This window comes from Drosophila busckii, chromosome 3L, assembly GCF_011750605.1.
Source record: "Drosophila busckii strain San Diego stock center, stock number 13000-0081.31 chromosome 3L, ASM1175060v1, whole genome shotgun sequence".
NCBI lineage: Eukaryota > Metazoa > Arthropoda > Insecta > Diptera > Drosophilidae > Drosophila > Drosophila busckii.
The window spans coordinates 18,861,208-18,876,491 of NC_046606.1; the positions used below are offsets into that span (position 1 = coordinate 18,861,208).

The 15,284-nt window shown below is 38.0% G+C and overlaps 7 protein-coding genes and 2 non-coding genes across 10 annotated transcripts; 4 read left to right on the plus strand and 5 right to left on the minus strand.

Moving 5' to 3' along the window:
- The first annotated feature begins 83 nt into the window (after positions 1 to 83).
- On the plus strand, positions 84 to 1,504 carry LOC108598558 (protein-S-isoprenylcysteine O-methyltransferase). Its single transcript, XM_017985244.2, has 3 exons — positions 84 to 551; positions 623 to 994; positions 1,053 to 1,504. Exons 1-3 carry the CDS (start codon positions 306 to 308, stop codon positions 1,338 to 1,340), a joined length of 906 nt encoding a protein of 301 aa, XP_017840733.1. The 5' UTR covers positions 84 to 305; the 3' UTR covers positions 1,341 to 1,504.
- Positions 1,505 to 1,549: 45 nt separating this feature from the next.
- Positions 1,550 to 4,119, minus strand: LOC108598561 (adenosine kinase). 2 transcript variants are annotated; one of them, XM_033293458.1, is made up of 3 exons: positions 3,008 to 3,076; positions 2,462 to 2,945; positions 1,550 to 2,404 (listed from the first exon to the last, which is right to left on the minus strand). In XM_033293458.1, exons 1-3 carry the CDS (start codon positions 3,028 to 3,030, stop codon positions 1,868 to 1,870), a joined length of 1,044 nt encoding a protein of 347 aa, XP_033149349.1. In that variant the 5' UTR covers positions 3,031 to 3,076; the 3' UTR covers positions 1,550 to 1,867. The 2 variants fall into 2 exon arrangements, with proteins under 2 accessions (XP_033149349.1, XP_017840444.2); XM_017984955.2 differs by lacking the exon at positions 3,008 to 3,076 and adding an exon at positions 3,940 to 4,119 and having other exon boundaries at positions 1,551 to 2,404.
- Positions 4,120 to 5,082: 963 nt separating this feature from the next.
- Positions 5,083 to 6,119, plus strand: LOC108598401 (40S ribosomal protein S12). Its single transcript, XM_017985024.1, has 4 exons — positions 5,083 to 5,103; positions 5,205 to 5,247; positions 5,430 to 5,564; positions 5,765 to 6,119. The coding sequence occupies exons 2-4, from the start codon at positions 5,231 to 5,233 to the stop codon at positions 6,030 to 6,032; spliced, it is 420 nt and encodes a 139-aa protein (XP_017840513.1). The 5' UTR covers positions 5,083 to 5,103; positions 5,205 to 5,230; the 3' UTR covers positions 6,033 to 6,119.
- Positions 5,284 to 5,356, plus strand: LOC117134825. The gene has a single exon (XR_004458872.1). It is a non-coding gene; the product is annotated as a small nucleolar RNA U18 (small nucleolar RNA).
- Positions 5,623 to 5,695, plus strand: LOC117134824. Its single transcript, XR_004458871.1, has one exon. It is a non-coding gene; the product is annotated as a small nucleolar RNA U18 (small nucleolar RNA).
- Positions 6,081 to 7,805, minus strand: LOC108598400 (zinc finger MYND domain-containing protein 10 homolog). The gene is made up of 3 exons (XM_017985023.2): positions 6,780 to 7,805; positions 6,276 to 6,721; positions 6,081 to 6,218 (listed from the first exon to the last, which is right to left on the minus strand). Exons 1-3 carry the CDS (start codon positions 7,638 to 7,640, stop codon positions 6,158 to 6,160), a joined length of 1,368 nt encoding a protein of 455 aa, XP_017840512.2. The 5' UTR covers positions 7,641 to 7,805; the 3' UTR covers positions 6,081 to 6,157.
- Positions 7,806 to 7,930: 125 nt separating this feature from the next.
- Positions 7,931 to 8,731, minus strand: LOC108598692 (matrix-remodeling-associated protein 7). Its single transcript, XM_017985413.2, has 2 exons — positions 8,551 to 8,731; positions 7,931 to 8,499 (listed from the first exon to the last, which is right to left on the minus strand). The coding sequence occupies exons 1-2, from the start codon at positions 8,683 to 8,685 to the stop codon at positions 8,155 to 8,157; spliced, it is 480 nt and encodes a 159-aa protein (XP_017840902.2). The 5' UTR covers positions 8,686 to 8,731; the 3' UTR covers positions 7,931 to 8,154.
- Positions 8,732 to 8,976: 245 nt separating this feature from the next.
- LOC108598691 (cyclin-H) lies at positions 8,977 to 10,366 on the minus strand. The gene is made up of 5 exons (XM_017985412.2): positions 9,998 to 10,366; positions 9,726 to 9,927; positions 9,430 to 9,658; positions 9,258 to 9,369; positions 8,977 to 9,196 (listed from the first exon to the last, which is right to left on the minus strand). The coding sequence occupies exons 1-5, from the start codon at positions 10,306 to 10,308 to the stop codon at positions 9,079 to 9,081; spliced, it is 972 nt and encodes a 323-aa protein (XP_017840901.1). The 5' UTR covers positions 10,309 to 10,366; the 3' UTR covers positions 8,977 to 9,078.
- Positions 10,367 to 12,667: 2,301 nt separating this feature from the next.
- LOC108599162 (protein embryonic gonad) lies at positions 12,668 to 14,974 on the minus strand. The gene is made up of 2 exons (XM_017985949.2): positions 14,897 to 14,974; positions 12,668 to 13,776 (listed from the first exon to the last, which is right to left on the minus strand). The coding sequence occupies exons 1-2, from the start codon at positions 14,972 to 14,974 to the stop codon at positions 12,763 to 12,765; spliced, it is 1,092 nt and encodes a 363-aa protein (XP_017841438.1). The 3' UTR covers positions 12,668 to 12,762.
- Positions 14,975 to 15,284: the final 310 nt, after the last annotated feature.

Sequence of the window (15,284 nt, forward strand, 5' to 3'; positions counted from 1 at the left end):
TCAATACACAAATGCAACTTCACAAATATTTATTATTAGCCAGAAAAAAGTTTTAATAAAAAGTGTAGTATAACAAACTTTTATTTAATTTTTTAATTTTCCTGATGTCTAAGAAGACATAAACAGCATATAGACTATACATATGTTTACTATGTAACCTTGGTGTATTAATACGTCTTAGGGTTGTGCATAGCATTTGCCGGTTATACATTGTTTATTTATATTCTACCAAATGTTGTGAAAAAGTTAAATTTCAATGCTTGACCAATCAAAGAGCGCACAAAAAGCCTTGTGATTTAGTTATAATGTGCGCAAACAATCATTTTTCCCCAACAACAACAACCGAAGGATCAACAATGCTGTGCTCTGAGGGCCGCCTTAGCCTATACTGTTTTTTAGCTACAGCAGGTTTGGTGCTGTTGCCATCGGCGCCACAAATATACTATGAAGTTGTGCCAAACATTTGGGGTGCCATCCTGTGGGGACCAGTACTGTACTATGCACTGATCAACATGGTCATACGCTTTGTACTTAGAAACAACGATTATCAGGTACCCATACCCATACCATGTGACTCATTTTACAATATTTATCACTAACGCTGCTTGCTTTATCTATGCAGGTTGCCATACGATCCTCATTTTTGGGTTTTGTACAGGCAGTAAGCATACTGGTCATTTGCTTTGCCCGCACGCCATGGCAGCAATTCGGCGTTTACGGATGCTTCATGTCGTACTTTCATTACTCTGAGTTTTTGGTGATTGCGTGGGCCAATCCGCGTACATTATCTCTTGACTCTTTCATGCTTAACCATTCGATTCACTATGGTCTGGCAGCCGCGGCTAGCTGGCTTGAGTTTCTGCTGGAACTGTACTTTCTGCCCGAGTTCAAGCGTTACGGCTACATTTGGCTGGTGGGCGTGCTGCTCTGCACTTGTGGCGAAGTTATACGTAAGGTGGCCATTATCACAGCGGGACGCAGCTTTACCCATTTGGTTTGTCTACATGAAAATAATATTTTTAAGACAAAGAACTTAGTCTTAATGCTTACAGGTGCAGGATGAAAAGCACGCGGAGCATAAGCTAATTACCCATGGTGTATACGCCTACAGTCGACATCCGTCTTACGTCGGTTGGTTCTACTGGTCCATTGGGACACAGATTATATTAATGAATCCAATATGTATTTGTATTTACACACTTGTCAGTTGGCTCTTCTTCCATGATCGCATTTATGTTGAAGAATATTCGCTGCTCAACTTCTTTCAGTCTGATTATGTGCGATATCAAAAGCGAGTGCCAACAGGTCTGCCTTTTATTCAGGGCTATCTGCTTGAATAAGCACTAAACATTTTGACTTTTTCTATGGTTGCAACAGTAATAAACTTAAGATTTATATCTACTAACATGTCACAATGTGCACTAATTTATAAAAGCAGAGTCGAGCACGGTTACTAGCTAATTATAGATTAACATTCTAAGGGTCATTTGTAGGTCATTAAAGCTAATTTAAGCAATGAGATGAGATTGAAAGTACATATAAGATTGACAGTGTCTGTTTGTTGCTTTTTATTTTTATGAATTTAAATTCGAATATTGCTCTAACTTTGTATATTAGCCATAGTATACATTCATATAATTCATAGCTGTCTCTGTGTGTGACTGTGTATATGATATTTACACTTAATAATTGTCAACAAAACAATCGTTGTCACTTTCAACTTAATTGCAAAACTATTTACGCAATTCTAATCTCTTTATAGGCTGTGTGGCTGTATGTGCGTGTGTGTGTGTGTTGTGTTTGTCCGATATTTGAAGTATGTATATATTTAGGTGGCTTCGTGTGTGTGTGTAAGTTTGGTTAAAAATTATTCAACAAATTCTGACGCTCCTGAATAGGTGCAACCTGGATTTTTGATGATATGACCAGCCGCATAGTTCCCACAGCGTATGCACACATCCATGGATTTTCCTTGCACATACTGCGAAAGGAAACCGCCAACGAAAGCATCTCCAGCGCCATTGGTATCCACAATTTCATGCACCGCTAACATTTTAACTGGAAATTCCTGGATCGAGTCGTGCTGTATAAGTAACACTGGATCACAGCCCTGCGTGAGAATGGCAATCCTTGGCCGCTCTGTATTCAGTTTTTTGAGCGCAACTAGACGCTTGCCAATCTCGCGCAGGTCGTCGGTGGGCCAGCCTTGCGCAGTGGCAAAGGCATGGGCCTCCGCTTCGTTGCCGAAAATTATGTCCACATAGGGCATTACATCCAGCAGCGGTGCCATGAAGACTTGCGATATGAATGGTGCGCTGAGGTTCATTAGAAACGGTTTCCGTTTGGCATTTGCGATGGCAGCCACGCGCATTATGCTGGGCGGAGAGACAGTCAAAAAGAAGCCCTGCAGACCGAAAATTATTTATTTATGATCATACTCAAGCAACTCTGCGAAACCTACCGAGATGTAGTAATAGGATGCGTTTTCTACAAGCGCGTTGTTGGTCGCATCCATTAGGTGATCGATTGTAAATTTGTTTGCTGCTGCCAAATTAGCGCAGAGCGAACGACGGGTACCTGTGATTAGCACTGCACATGTACCTGTGGGCGTGTCGTCTGTCACCTGGTAGTGAGCATCAACGCCAGCCTCGCGTGCCTTTGTTCTCAATATATCCGCATAATCGTCCTTGCCCACACAGCCAAAGAAGACCGCCACCTTAGGCTGCCCCAGTATCCATTGTGCAATGCGCAGAGAGTTCTGAACTGAACCGCCCGCCAGAAACTCGGCCTGATGATTATCTACCAGCTCCCGATAAATAGGCATGTGGCGTTCCTCTGCCAGTATAGCATCATCCTCATTCATGTCATACTTGCGCAGGAATTCCATCGGAACGGTGGCCGATATATCCAACAACGGATTTCCACATCCGACCAGTAGGCCTTCTCTGTAAATTGAAAGCTTGCATTAATATGTGGTTTGGGCTACCATTTGAAACTGATACGCAACCTAATGTTGCTTTCATTTGCCATAAGAAGCTTCTTCCTCAATTAGCAACTGGAAACTAAATCTACCATTCACAATTGTCCCAAAACTTAATAGTCTATATCGGCTGTAGATGAACTCAGCGATAGCCCTCAATAGTGACGGCAATGCGAGTCGGCACATTTCTATAAATAATATTCCTCATTTATGTATACTCTAGCTATGGGTAGTATGCTTTTTATTACGAAATGTGTAACCAAACCAATCAATACAATTATAATATCGATCTGTTCATTATCAATTTAAAGTTTTCCCGCATATTTAATTTTTAATTATTTTCATACCATTATGTAAGCGGTGTGCTGCTTTCTTCCATACTAGATTCCTAACAGAAATTCGAAGCTCTAAAATCCCCAGTTTAGTTTGTTAGTAACAACTTCATAGTTAGTTATAAGCCGATAAAAGAATGAATGGTTATTTGAAAGTTTAACAGATAAACTTATCGACATACAAACAAACAAATGTACGTTAGTTTACATTATTTATCATCTCAGCACTTGGAACTCATCAATTGACAAGTACGAATGGAATGCAAACCAAACAATATTGATAAGTAATTTGAACTTTGATACGTATTATTTTGGGGTATAGCAACTGTTTATTCAAGCTGTTTACGCATACTTGATTGTATTTGTTAAAAAGAATTTTAATTGTTATCAGCGCGGTTTTTCCTCTTGGGACTGCCAGCTTTTAAATTCACTCACATTGACAATAAGCTGACACCTAACACCTGTTAGTTGTAACTTTAATAACTATATACATAAATACATACATTAGATGCGTGTACTAACTTGGCGAGCACGTGGTCGTGCCGGATCCCTTTATAGACATTATTAAACCATGTACTTATAGTTGGTAAAGATTGTTAGAGGGAAGTTGGGAGGGTATTGACTTACTGTAACCGCGTTGTCATTGCTGTTCCTGCTGCTCCTTATGTAAACATATAAACGTAATTGCACTTTATGGTAGAAGGTTACGGGGCAATTTATTTATATTGATCTATAAAGCTATGAACAACTTAAATTAAATCTATTACGGCCAACTTCTTAATGTATTTTGAATAAAACGTGCGAGCTGTCCAGCAGCAGTAAATTGTAACAAGTGCGAACGAGATGTGAATAACGCAACAATCTAGCAAGTATTATCTACGATATTATTGCGAGAGCAGTGCGGCCGCAAAACTACCAGTAAGAGTGAGCAAGAGGTAGATATTCCAGCTGTGTAAAATTATATTGCATTGTTTGAGTATCAGAGCTAAAAAGAGCTAAATGATCTGAAAAATGGCCAGAAATAGCTAAAGGATAATTATAACTGAAACGCAACATTTTTTGTGGGTTCTGCGAATTTTTCGAACTCATTACCTAGATCTAAATTACCTTCCGGAAAGAATTTGAAATATGCGAGCAATAAAAAAGAATTTTACAAGAAACACTGAGAGCAGACAGGGCAAATGCTTAATTAAAAAAAAAATTTTTTGAGCACTCAGGTCCCTGGTGTATACATTTAGTTAGCTTAAAATAACTTGATCCCACTTTTTAAATTTTTCAACAATTTAGTATACGTTTAATTGATGCTTTGAAAAACTTTCATTTGCAGTAATTTAGTTTCGCTGTATCTGTTAAATTTTCTCATATCCAATTTTGAAGCTTTATCCAAGAATGGTCAACTTAAAATAGTTATAGCTCTAGTTTCTTGCTAAAAAATATCGATGCAATATATTGTCAATCAAACAAACGGAAGAGATAAATAATAATTATTTTGAGAGCATTTCAGGATACAATTTCATGTTGTAACAATACCGTAGACTTGAAGACATTCTTATTTCAATTAATCAACCTAACCTAAGCAATTTCAATGTATTTTAGATCCACTTTCTGTAATGAATTGTGATTTTATTACCAGTGATTGAGGAAATTTGTTTAATCGATAGTGCGGCAATTATACCCACTATCGATGTCAGCGATGTTTTCTCCAGCCCTACGTGATTCGTCGTGTCATCACTAACACCATGAAGTCGGCCGCACCGGCTTCGCTTCTCTTTCTTTCCGGTTGTCAAAAAGGTACGAAAGTGTTTTCATTTTGAGCAGAGATTTTCGAGAATTTAATTCATAAATGTGTAAAACATCAATGCTAATAACCGTAATATTATTGTCGTTTGCAGTGCAGTGCAGCCCAACAAGTTGAAATATGGCCGACGTTGATGTGTAAGTGAAAAATACAAAAATAATATGCTTAAAATTAAACTGATGATATTAATTGGTCCGTGTTTATGAATTTTACGTTGATTAACAATTCTTCCAATTACTGAAAAAATTGCATTTGCTTTTATATGTAAACCTTTTGTGAGCTTAACAATAAATTAAACAATTATTTTTGTTTTCTGTAGAGATGTGCCCTCCGCCGCGCCTGTTCTTGGCGGTCCTATGGACATAAACACTGCTTTGCAAGAAGTGTTGAAGAAGTCTCTGATTGCCGATGGCCTCGTCCATGGCATTCACCAGGCCTGCAAGGCACTCGACAAGTAAGTAGCAAAAAAAAAAATAAAATTTGGATACGTATTTTTTGGCTATTAAGTGCACACGCTGATGAAATTAATTGGTCCGTGTTTATGAATTTTACGTTGATTAACAATCCTTCCAATTACTGAGCACTTGCCAAAAAAAAAAAAAATCCGTTCTTCGTGAAAAGAAAGTTCGCAAATCAATGTTTTTGTGTTTATAGGCGCCAAGCTGTTCTCTGCATTTTGGCCGAATCCTTTGATGAGCCCAACTACAAGAAGCTGGTCACAGCCCTGTGCAACGAGCATCAGATTCCACTGATCCGCGTCGACTCGCACAAGAAGCTGGGCGAATGGTCTGGTCTGTGCAAGATCGACAAGGAGGGCAAGCCACGCAAGGTTTGCGGATGCTCTGTGGTCGTCATCAAGGACTTTGGCGAGGAAACCCCTGCATTGGATGTGGTTAAGGACCATCTCAGACAGAACAGTTAAACAAATCACTGTTTTCCCCCCTTCTGTTTGCTGAATGAGAGACTACGAGGCAGATTTTTTATTTCGTAATAAATCAACTCAGACGTAGGTTACATTTTGTTTTGAATACTTTTACAGATCGCAAATTAAGTGGACTTTACAATGCATTTGCTTTTGTGCTGTGGCCAATCCTTCAGCTGGCAATCGCTGCATAAAGAAAATTTGCATATTAACAAGTGTGGGAGTGCAAGCCAAAATATTTACCGTGAGCAATAATGGATTTGCTTGCAGTTGGCACATTTCTTTTTAGCGACTTTTTGGCAAGTAGCACACTTCTTTGTATTCTCCTCGGGCACATCGCCGCCAGCCCCAGTCTCTTTGCTTTGAATTTCAAGATCAGCTAGATTCTGTTCCAGCTCGCATAGAATTTCGGTGCCATATGCATTGCTCAGTTTTGTGGCCAGGGTGCAGATGTCCTCTTTGCAATTGTTTAGGAAAATTCCATCCTGGCTCTGTGCTATTTGAAAGAAACCACCGTCACGTTCTGCCTCCTTGATGAGCTCCTCCTGTATCTGTGGTACATCTTCTATAACCAAGTTCTGAGACTTGTCAGCTTTATTTCCACTGAGAGTCAAGCGACTGATGAATTGCTTCAGCTCAATAAGTACGGGCAATTGATCCAAAAGTGTCTCGTGCATTAAACCCAGCAGCTGTAATTAATATATGATTTCGACTATTAATTGCTTAATAAATAAATAAAGAATAAACCTTGGACAGTTGCTTGCAGCGTGGCTCGTTAAATGGATAGTTGTCCATTATTTGTGGATTGAGCAGCATTTGACGTATGCAGAACCAAGCTTGAGCTTCAGGCTTTATAATTTTGGAGGCGTCATCAACGGTCGTCCACTTCTCATCTACGTACTTTTCCAATCCCTTGCTAGTGTTGCGTTGCCAGGGACGAAAGCTCAGTACATCCACCATTAGCCAGGGTATGTCATGGGTAAACAGCATGCGCCGAGCGGCGCCTAAATGAAACAGTGTAACGTTATCTGCCAAGTAGTTGAGCAAAGAGACACAGCGTAGTCCAATTTTAAATATAAGATCACGTTTTTGGCGCTCTAGTTCGGTGAGGACAGCTTCGTCCACATCTAGTTTGGTTTCATTTTCTGTGTAACCCATCGACACCAGTCCTATGACCTGGGCTACGGCTTGTGCACAATAATCGATAAGATCCAATACTGAATCCTGCAGCGATTCACAACCACTCGGATGATAAAGGCATAGATCAAGTAACGCCACCACGGCTGCCTCATGATATAAGACGGTATAAATCAAGAAAGTGGCTTGAGGATTTGGATCGATTTCCAGAAGATGAGGGAGCACGCGTGCCTTCCAAAGATTCACGCAGTAAGCTTCGTGTATTAGTATCGACAACTTGTCGCGAGATATTAGGAACTCTTTGACTTCCTCCTCACGATGCTCGGCCACCTCGAGTGCCGCCTGCTGGCTTAGTTTAATAATCATCTCGTGGACCTCTAGCCATTTGGTGTTACCCACATCGCGGACTTGGAAGCAGCGAATGCTCTCTACAAACATATATAATTCTTCTGGATATACAAAGTTGACCATTTTTGCCAATGCCTTATTTTCAATTATTTTTATTTAAATTCTAGAGTTTCCCAAACTTCTTTATCCTCTAAAAGCAAAATAATATATGTATACTGTAACGGGTGTAAGCTTGATAAATAAGTCTATGGTTGCCATAGAGATTCACTGGTTGCTAAGTTCTACATAAATGTTTGGATTATTTATACACTCAGATATCTGACTTTTATAGAATATTTTTAGATCAATAACGTGTATTATTTGAGTACCTTTAAACAAATGATTATTTTGAAACACTTATACATTTAGAATAAACATTTAAAATAGTTGTAGGTTGCAAGCACATTTCATTTACTTTAGAACATACTTATTTGTTTTAAGATATAACACATTTACCTAAAGCTACTTGCTAGCATTGGTATTACATTAACAAACATATTTACACAGCAACAACAAGTATTTGGATTATCATATGACTTTGGTTAATTATAAGTACGTAATTTAATGAGACAGGAATGCTCCACTTCTTACATACAGCCTAACGGTATAATCGGACTTGGTCTTTTAGTTCTTGGTCGCTAATTCGCTCCTTAAGATTCAGTTCCGCTTCTTGCTTGCGTAAAAGTTCAAATATCGCAGCTAGCTGCTCACGCTCAATGCGACGCTCCTCCTCCATTTGACTGGGCGTAAGCTTCTTCACCATATTAAAATGTTGGGCTTGAAATTTACCTACTAGGTCTAGGTTACTATAGTTGACCGAGCTTCCAAAATCTATGTTAGCATCATCCGCACTTGAAAGCTCTGACTCTTCATCATTTGATTCATTGTCATTGTCTTCTTTCCGCTTATAAATATTGTCTTCCTTGTCCATTTTGTATACGTCCTGAAAAACATTCACAAATAATTGAATTGGTGGAGGTTTTGTTGCACTCACTTTGTCGCCCTTGAAATAGTTGGCAATGTAGAGAGCTATTAATATGCAAACAAAGAGTGTTGTCAAGATAACAACATAATAGCCAGAAATATCAAACCAGAGTTTAAATTCCCAAGGTTTTACTTGCTCTAGCATTATATTTCATTTTTTTCTCCTTAATACCTGAGAGGTGCAGAACAATCGATAGTTGGCACTTTCGATAGTGAGTGATAGTTTTTCCAAGCCCCGATGGTCTTTTTCGATTGTGCGACTTTTTTGAACAGATGCTTAAATATTGTAAAAACAATGAATTTATATATTTGCGTAGATTTTTTCATACTCTATAAATGTCAGGGATTTCAGCTCGATCGGCAGGTAGCAGGTAACCTTTATCGCAACCTATGCTATCATATCACTTGATTGAACACCATTCTCCTGTCTTTATTTAGTTATTTCTCACGCCTTTTATTTTATTTATGTTTGTATTTGTTTATATTTATCTTTTCATCAATAGTAAGGAATAAATGCCTAGGCTAAGAAGTTTTAGTTTCATTGACTGATATTCATAGCCGAGGTATCTGAGCTGACATCAGCAATGTGAAAAGAGCCATCTTCGGCAGGCAGATCGTCCTCATCGGTATATAAACGGCGCAATCGTTCTTTGTAACTTTATAAAATTCATATAAAATATTTAGTTTTCAGACTGATTTATGTTGTTTATGACTTACAGTTCGCTATCTGGATTATTATTTTGATTGCGACATTTGTCCAACTTCTTTTCAATAGCTTTCACTTTTTCGCGTTCAGGAGCCTGATAATTTTTAACTAACAAGCGTATTTCTGAAAACAAATTAAAAATGTACAGTATAAATGATTTGCAGCAATAACAACACAACTCACTGCGCACAGCATCAATGAGACCAGGCAGTTTCTCACGAGCAGACACAAAGAGGAAATCAGTCACATAGCTATCCAGGTTTTCCTGCTCCTTACTTGCTGCATGTAGCACTGCAGCTAAGCCAATTTGCGAGGGCGTGTATAGCAAGCAGGCATCGGTGAAGAACGTCGAGTCAATGAAGCTATCGATTTGCGGACGCAAGCGATCTGGATTCTGCATATTGCTGCGAGTCTAAATTAAAAGAAATGTATAGAAATTATAAACATTTGAGTGCACAGAATTCTAAACTGACTGTCACCTTTATATCTATAAGAAAGCCCTCAATGGGACGGAACGGATTGTGTATGGTTAGGTAGTAGTTTAGTTGGCAAATCAACAATAACTCATTCGAGAGCACAATGTCTGTGGCCTTATTTCGATCTCCTTTGATGTTGTTTACAAACTGACTGATGGATACATTGAACTCCTCAACTTTGCAGGCGACAAACACGCATGTGGCTCTATAATACAATTTCATACATCAGCATTTCCAGTTCACAAACATAGTTCACTTTTTTTTGGTACACCTACAATATTTCCTTTGGATGATAGTCCATAGGCGTGTTGTTGAGGTAAAATCGCTTGAAATAACTAAATGCTGTTCCAATTACACATTTTGGCATGGCTGGCTCAAAACGACGGCAAAAGTCTACCAAGTAGATTTCATACTGCTTTAACAATAGTCTTTCCTCAGCCGGCGTCAGGAAATATTCCTGCAGTTCACCGGGCGCCTCATCCACATGCTGTTCTATATACTTCGTATTTTGCTCCACACGAAATTCCTGCAGCTGGGCATCGTTGGCAAAAGTCCACGAACGTTTCTGCGAGCTTAGCGGATACATTATTATTTACAATTCATAGCGTATCAAAATATACAAAGTGTTTTAGTTTGTGATGTGAGTTTAAGGTATCGATTTAAAATTGATTAATTCGACTCGATTTAAGCTAGAGCTTGTAAGCTATCGCGGGCACCATCGATTGCGGAATTCCACAGTCGATAGTGATCGTTAATAGTTCTTACTTCATAATATTTTAATTACAAATTATAATTGTTAAAGTCGCTATTGCATTTTTAATTTTATTTGTATATAATTTACATTTGCATTTAAGTGCATTAAGCAGAATAGCGCAATCAGAAAGAATATAAACAAATCACAGCTGTTCGGCAATCGTGACGTTATTATCTACGTCGGCACCAAATGTGAAAAGTATCGATAGTGGCTTTCAAACCCATCGATATTTATAGTTAACGATCTATACTATGTTAGCGTATGTGAATATTAAAAAATTAATAAATTTTAATAATAAGAATTTATTTATATACAAATTTCTCTTAAATGGCTAACAAAAATAAAGTTCTTCACTTAAGGTAAGAATATTCTGCTCCTCTACCTTCTTCCATGAATTGCAATAACATTACCTAATCAATAAGTTTTAAAAAATATGATTTCAAAAATTGTCATTCAATTTTACCATCTGCTTTTCCTGGCAGCATGTTTCATAGTTACCGTACACGTTTCAGAGTCACTGTTCGATAGCAGAAGGGATTGGGATTTTCTGAAGGGTCATATGGTAAAACAAAGTTCAATTTTATTTAAATGAAAGAATGTTGGAAACTAAAAACTTTTCTTTTATAGATTTGTAAAATTTTTATTTTAATTAGTGTATTTGTACAATAATGATATTTTATGGACCTCCCTTGTTGCACAGCTTTTCAACATCAACATTTGTAAATTAAATTTTATTTGATTATTAACAAGAAATACGCCTGTTATATATTTTCTGTTAATAAAAAATTTAAAAATTGTCTGATTGGTAATTTAAGTGAATGAAGTGAATGAAAATAAATATGCTAAATATATTCCAACATTTTTCAGGGATTCACTATGCCTGCAATATCGCAAATAGCATTAGTTATTTTAAATTTACTTTACTTTAATTAATGCGCAACTTTTTTGGGCTTATCTTTTGGCCTTGTGGATACATATTGGTCAGCTTGGACCACCCAAAATGTCGACATTGGTAACACAATACAAATGTTATTTGTGACAATTTATGACTCTGAAGCTTTCAATAAAACCAAATCAAAATAAATAAATAAATCTATGGATGGAAAAGAAATCAGTTCAGAGAAAAATCTGGCAAGCATTTACAAACAATGAAATTCAATGCAATAATTCAATATTCAATTGAATATTGAGCACGATCATATGTAGCTACCGCATTGAATCTATGAAGCTAGCTGACTCTAAAGATCAGACTGACTGACGTCAATCCATCTTGCCTTGTCTGCAGCGCACGCGCACAAAATCAAACTAGACAGATAGAAACCTACATACATACATATGTATGTACATATATATTTTTGTATGTACATATGTTATGTGTAATAGGGAATTGGCCTCAAAACGGACTGGATACTAAGAAATGGGATGGATTATAAGAGGCCGCCTAGAACAACTAAGCAGCAAGTTTTGAAGACCAGTGGACAGTTACCTCGTCTATGTTGTATCGATTGAATCGCTATTAGTCACATCAATAAAAATCATTGCGAAAGTATCTGCAACAAGCATATAAATAAATACACAACAACAACAGCGCCACTTGTGCATGTGCTTAGCTGGAGTGCAAATGCATTTTAAGTGCATTCACCGACGTTGACTTTCGTGTAGAATCTACACTCTAGATGTACATACATATATGTATATTCATAGTATGTATACCGTTGTTATATAATAGTTTGTGCAATGTGTTGATATGTTAGCTTGACTAATTGTATGCTAGATACTTGAGAATGTATTTTGACGCTATTCTTTATTCAAGTAAATATATATGTATATTTCTTTTTAACTTTAATTAATGTATCTTTAGTCATTTGTTTTCGCATGCATTTATTCAGTTTAATTATTCTTCTTTCTACATCATAAGGTCTGTGAAATAAATAAACTAAAAGTAAAAAACAAACAAAGTAAAATGGTAAAAACAAACAAAATAAAAATTGTAAATTAAATACATATGTTGTATAGTATAATCCTCTCATTAGGCAATAATTAATTTACAAAAGTTTCAATTGACAGTCATTTTTAAATTCGGCTAATATTACTACTATTTTTATTATTTACTTTTTCACTTAATTACATTTTTGCCTAACTGTTATAGCTTAATTGAGATAAAAACAATTTGTTTGTACATACTGTAACTGGTACCAGTATCAAATCTCCGCTATATATATGAAGATATGCATACATATAGTCGTAATGACACTCATTTGAATTCTTAGGCAATCAGGCAAGCTCTTAACCCGTAAGAGTTTGCGAGCGCACCAGAGTGAGGTCAAGAGGCGTGGTCTTGCGCACATATATCGGCGTCGGGGAGGAGGCGTTGGAGGGCAGGATGGTGGCTTCACTGTGATGACTGCTTGATCCATTGGCTGCAGGACTAATCGCTTCTGTTCGTGATCTTAGTGAAAGATCAATGGGTTCCTCTTCCGTTGGACTGCTGTCTGGCAAAGGTAGCAGCATGTCCGCTTTGAATTGTTCCTTGAATATGGGCAGCGGCGGTACACTTGCGCCCACTAGAGCTGGGGGTAGGCTGAATGGAGCAAACGAGCTATAGAGCGGCTCCGAGTGACTGCGAAAGATCTCCAGCAGCTCCTTATGGCGTCGCTCCTGCTGGTCCACATCCGTCTCCGAGCTGGCCGCATAGGTGGAGTTGCTCTGCTGTTGGGCTTTCTGGATGGTGCTTATTGTGGCACTCAACACACTGGTGCCATCGTCCGTTGGATCGCCAGCCGACGAAGCGCCAGAGTCGCTCGGTGTGTTGCTAAGGCGGGATTCAAGCTTAAATTGTCGCTGTTGGTGCTCGTTCAGAAACTTGGCTGCCTGTAGAAATCGTGGCAAACTTGGCGAATTCGATGTGGATGTTTCCACTGCTGTGGGCTGCGTATTTGTGGGCATAACAACTGCTGCTGTCACCGATTTAATGCAGGGATTTGTTTTGTCCTGGTACGTTTGACGTGCTTGACTGCCCGCGTGTTGCAGACGCGCCAACTGATCCCAGTTAGCGTTGCCAACACTGGCATTGCTTGGGCTCCCTGGTCCGCCTTGCTGCTCCTGCAGCAGACAATGAATCTTGAACCAATTTGAGCGACGGCCATAACGAGATCCGCTCTTCGACATGCCCACCAGCAAACACTTACGCAGTCTGCACGCCTTGCAAGCAGTGCGATTCTTCTTGTTGATGACACAGTCGCCATTGTGTTTGCAGCCGGCAATTGCTGCAATATTGTTGTAGGTGCGTCCGAAGAATGACTGGGAAACAAGGAAACATTTGTACAAAGTATTTCTTAGCCAGTTTCATTAATCGCTAAACGGCAAAGCTTAATTTCAAGCAAAAAACCTTTTAAAACTAACTACTTAGAAATCGCATAGTTTTATCTACGATTATTGAACTCGATTTTCAATTTAATATCCCTAGCTTGGGTGTCCATTTAAGTAGCCCTTCTCCTACAGCGCTATTTTAAAGCTAATTTTCTTCATTATTATTTATTAATAATTAAGGAATTTCACGGGATACCTTGAGAAATGAGTATGAACATTGCGGTGAAAGAAATCTTAAGTGGAATATTATATTATTATTATCATTTATTTAACTGTACGATACCCATAAACTTATATTTTAGTTTTATAAAAATCTACTGCATTTTTAAATTCCCAAGCGTCTTTAAGTAGGTGCAACAATTTGCAAGCCGCTATGAGCGACCAGCAAGTGGCATAATTTCTCTGACTGAAGGCTTCAATTACAAAATGTGCGTTAATTTGTTGCCAGCTACTTGTGCTACCGCTCCATAGTAATTATATTGGAAATAAATGTATATTTTGCACTATTTATTGTATCTGAGCATCGAGAGTTGGCTTGCCGTTTTTTTAGCCAACTCATGCTGGAGCTAGGCCAAAGTTGTGGCCTGACTTCTGCGCACTTGATTTTAAAGTTCAATGAGTTTACATTGATGGGTGCTGGCTATAGATAACTGCTGACTCATCTAATATGCATGTAATTTTATTTGATTGACTGCAGTTTACAATTGTGCTCGCGTTAAGCTCAAACGATCTCTGTGAGTCGCTATATAGATCTACACCCAAAAGCAAAGCAACATGTGCGCTGTTCTAAATTCGCCGATATTTTCCCATGGCGCTTGGAGGTTGTCCATTGTGCGCCCAAGCTTGTGTCTACTTAAAGTCAATTAAAAATCGATTAATCTAACGAAATCAGTTTTAATTATCGCAATAATATGTTAGACTTCAAAAAGTAAAAGCTCAGATCGAGATCATTTTCGCACAATGCTATTTTATAGCATTATAATGATTAATCTTTTTTTAAAGCACACACATACTATATATGTGGGTCTCTTGCGAGGAGCTTGAATATTACCTTACAGCCTTCGCATGTGAACGCGCCAAAATGAAAACCAGCCGCCGGTTCGCCGCATACTTTGCACAGCTGGTTCATCTGAAAAGAAAACATTCGAATTTGATTTTCAAAGTGTTCAATTGACAAACATTTTTTATAAAATATAATAAAATACGTTTTTGTTTATGCTTAGTCTTAGCTTGACTTTTTTATTTTTGTGTTTAATATAGATTTTTCAAGCCCATGATCCCTATCATGTGCACAATACATGAGCATGACCTTTTCCCTTTCTTGAAATCCTCAAATCAATGTCATAGTAGAGTAACAATCTCCAAAAATTATAAATAAACATTCTGTAATCCAGTGTAAATTAGGATTTCATTTTCAGGATAAATAGACAGTGTCACAC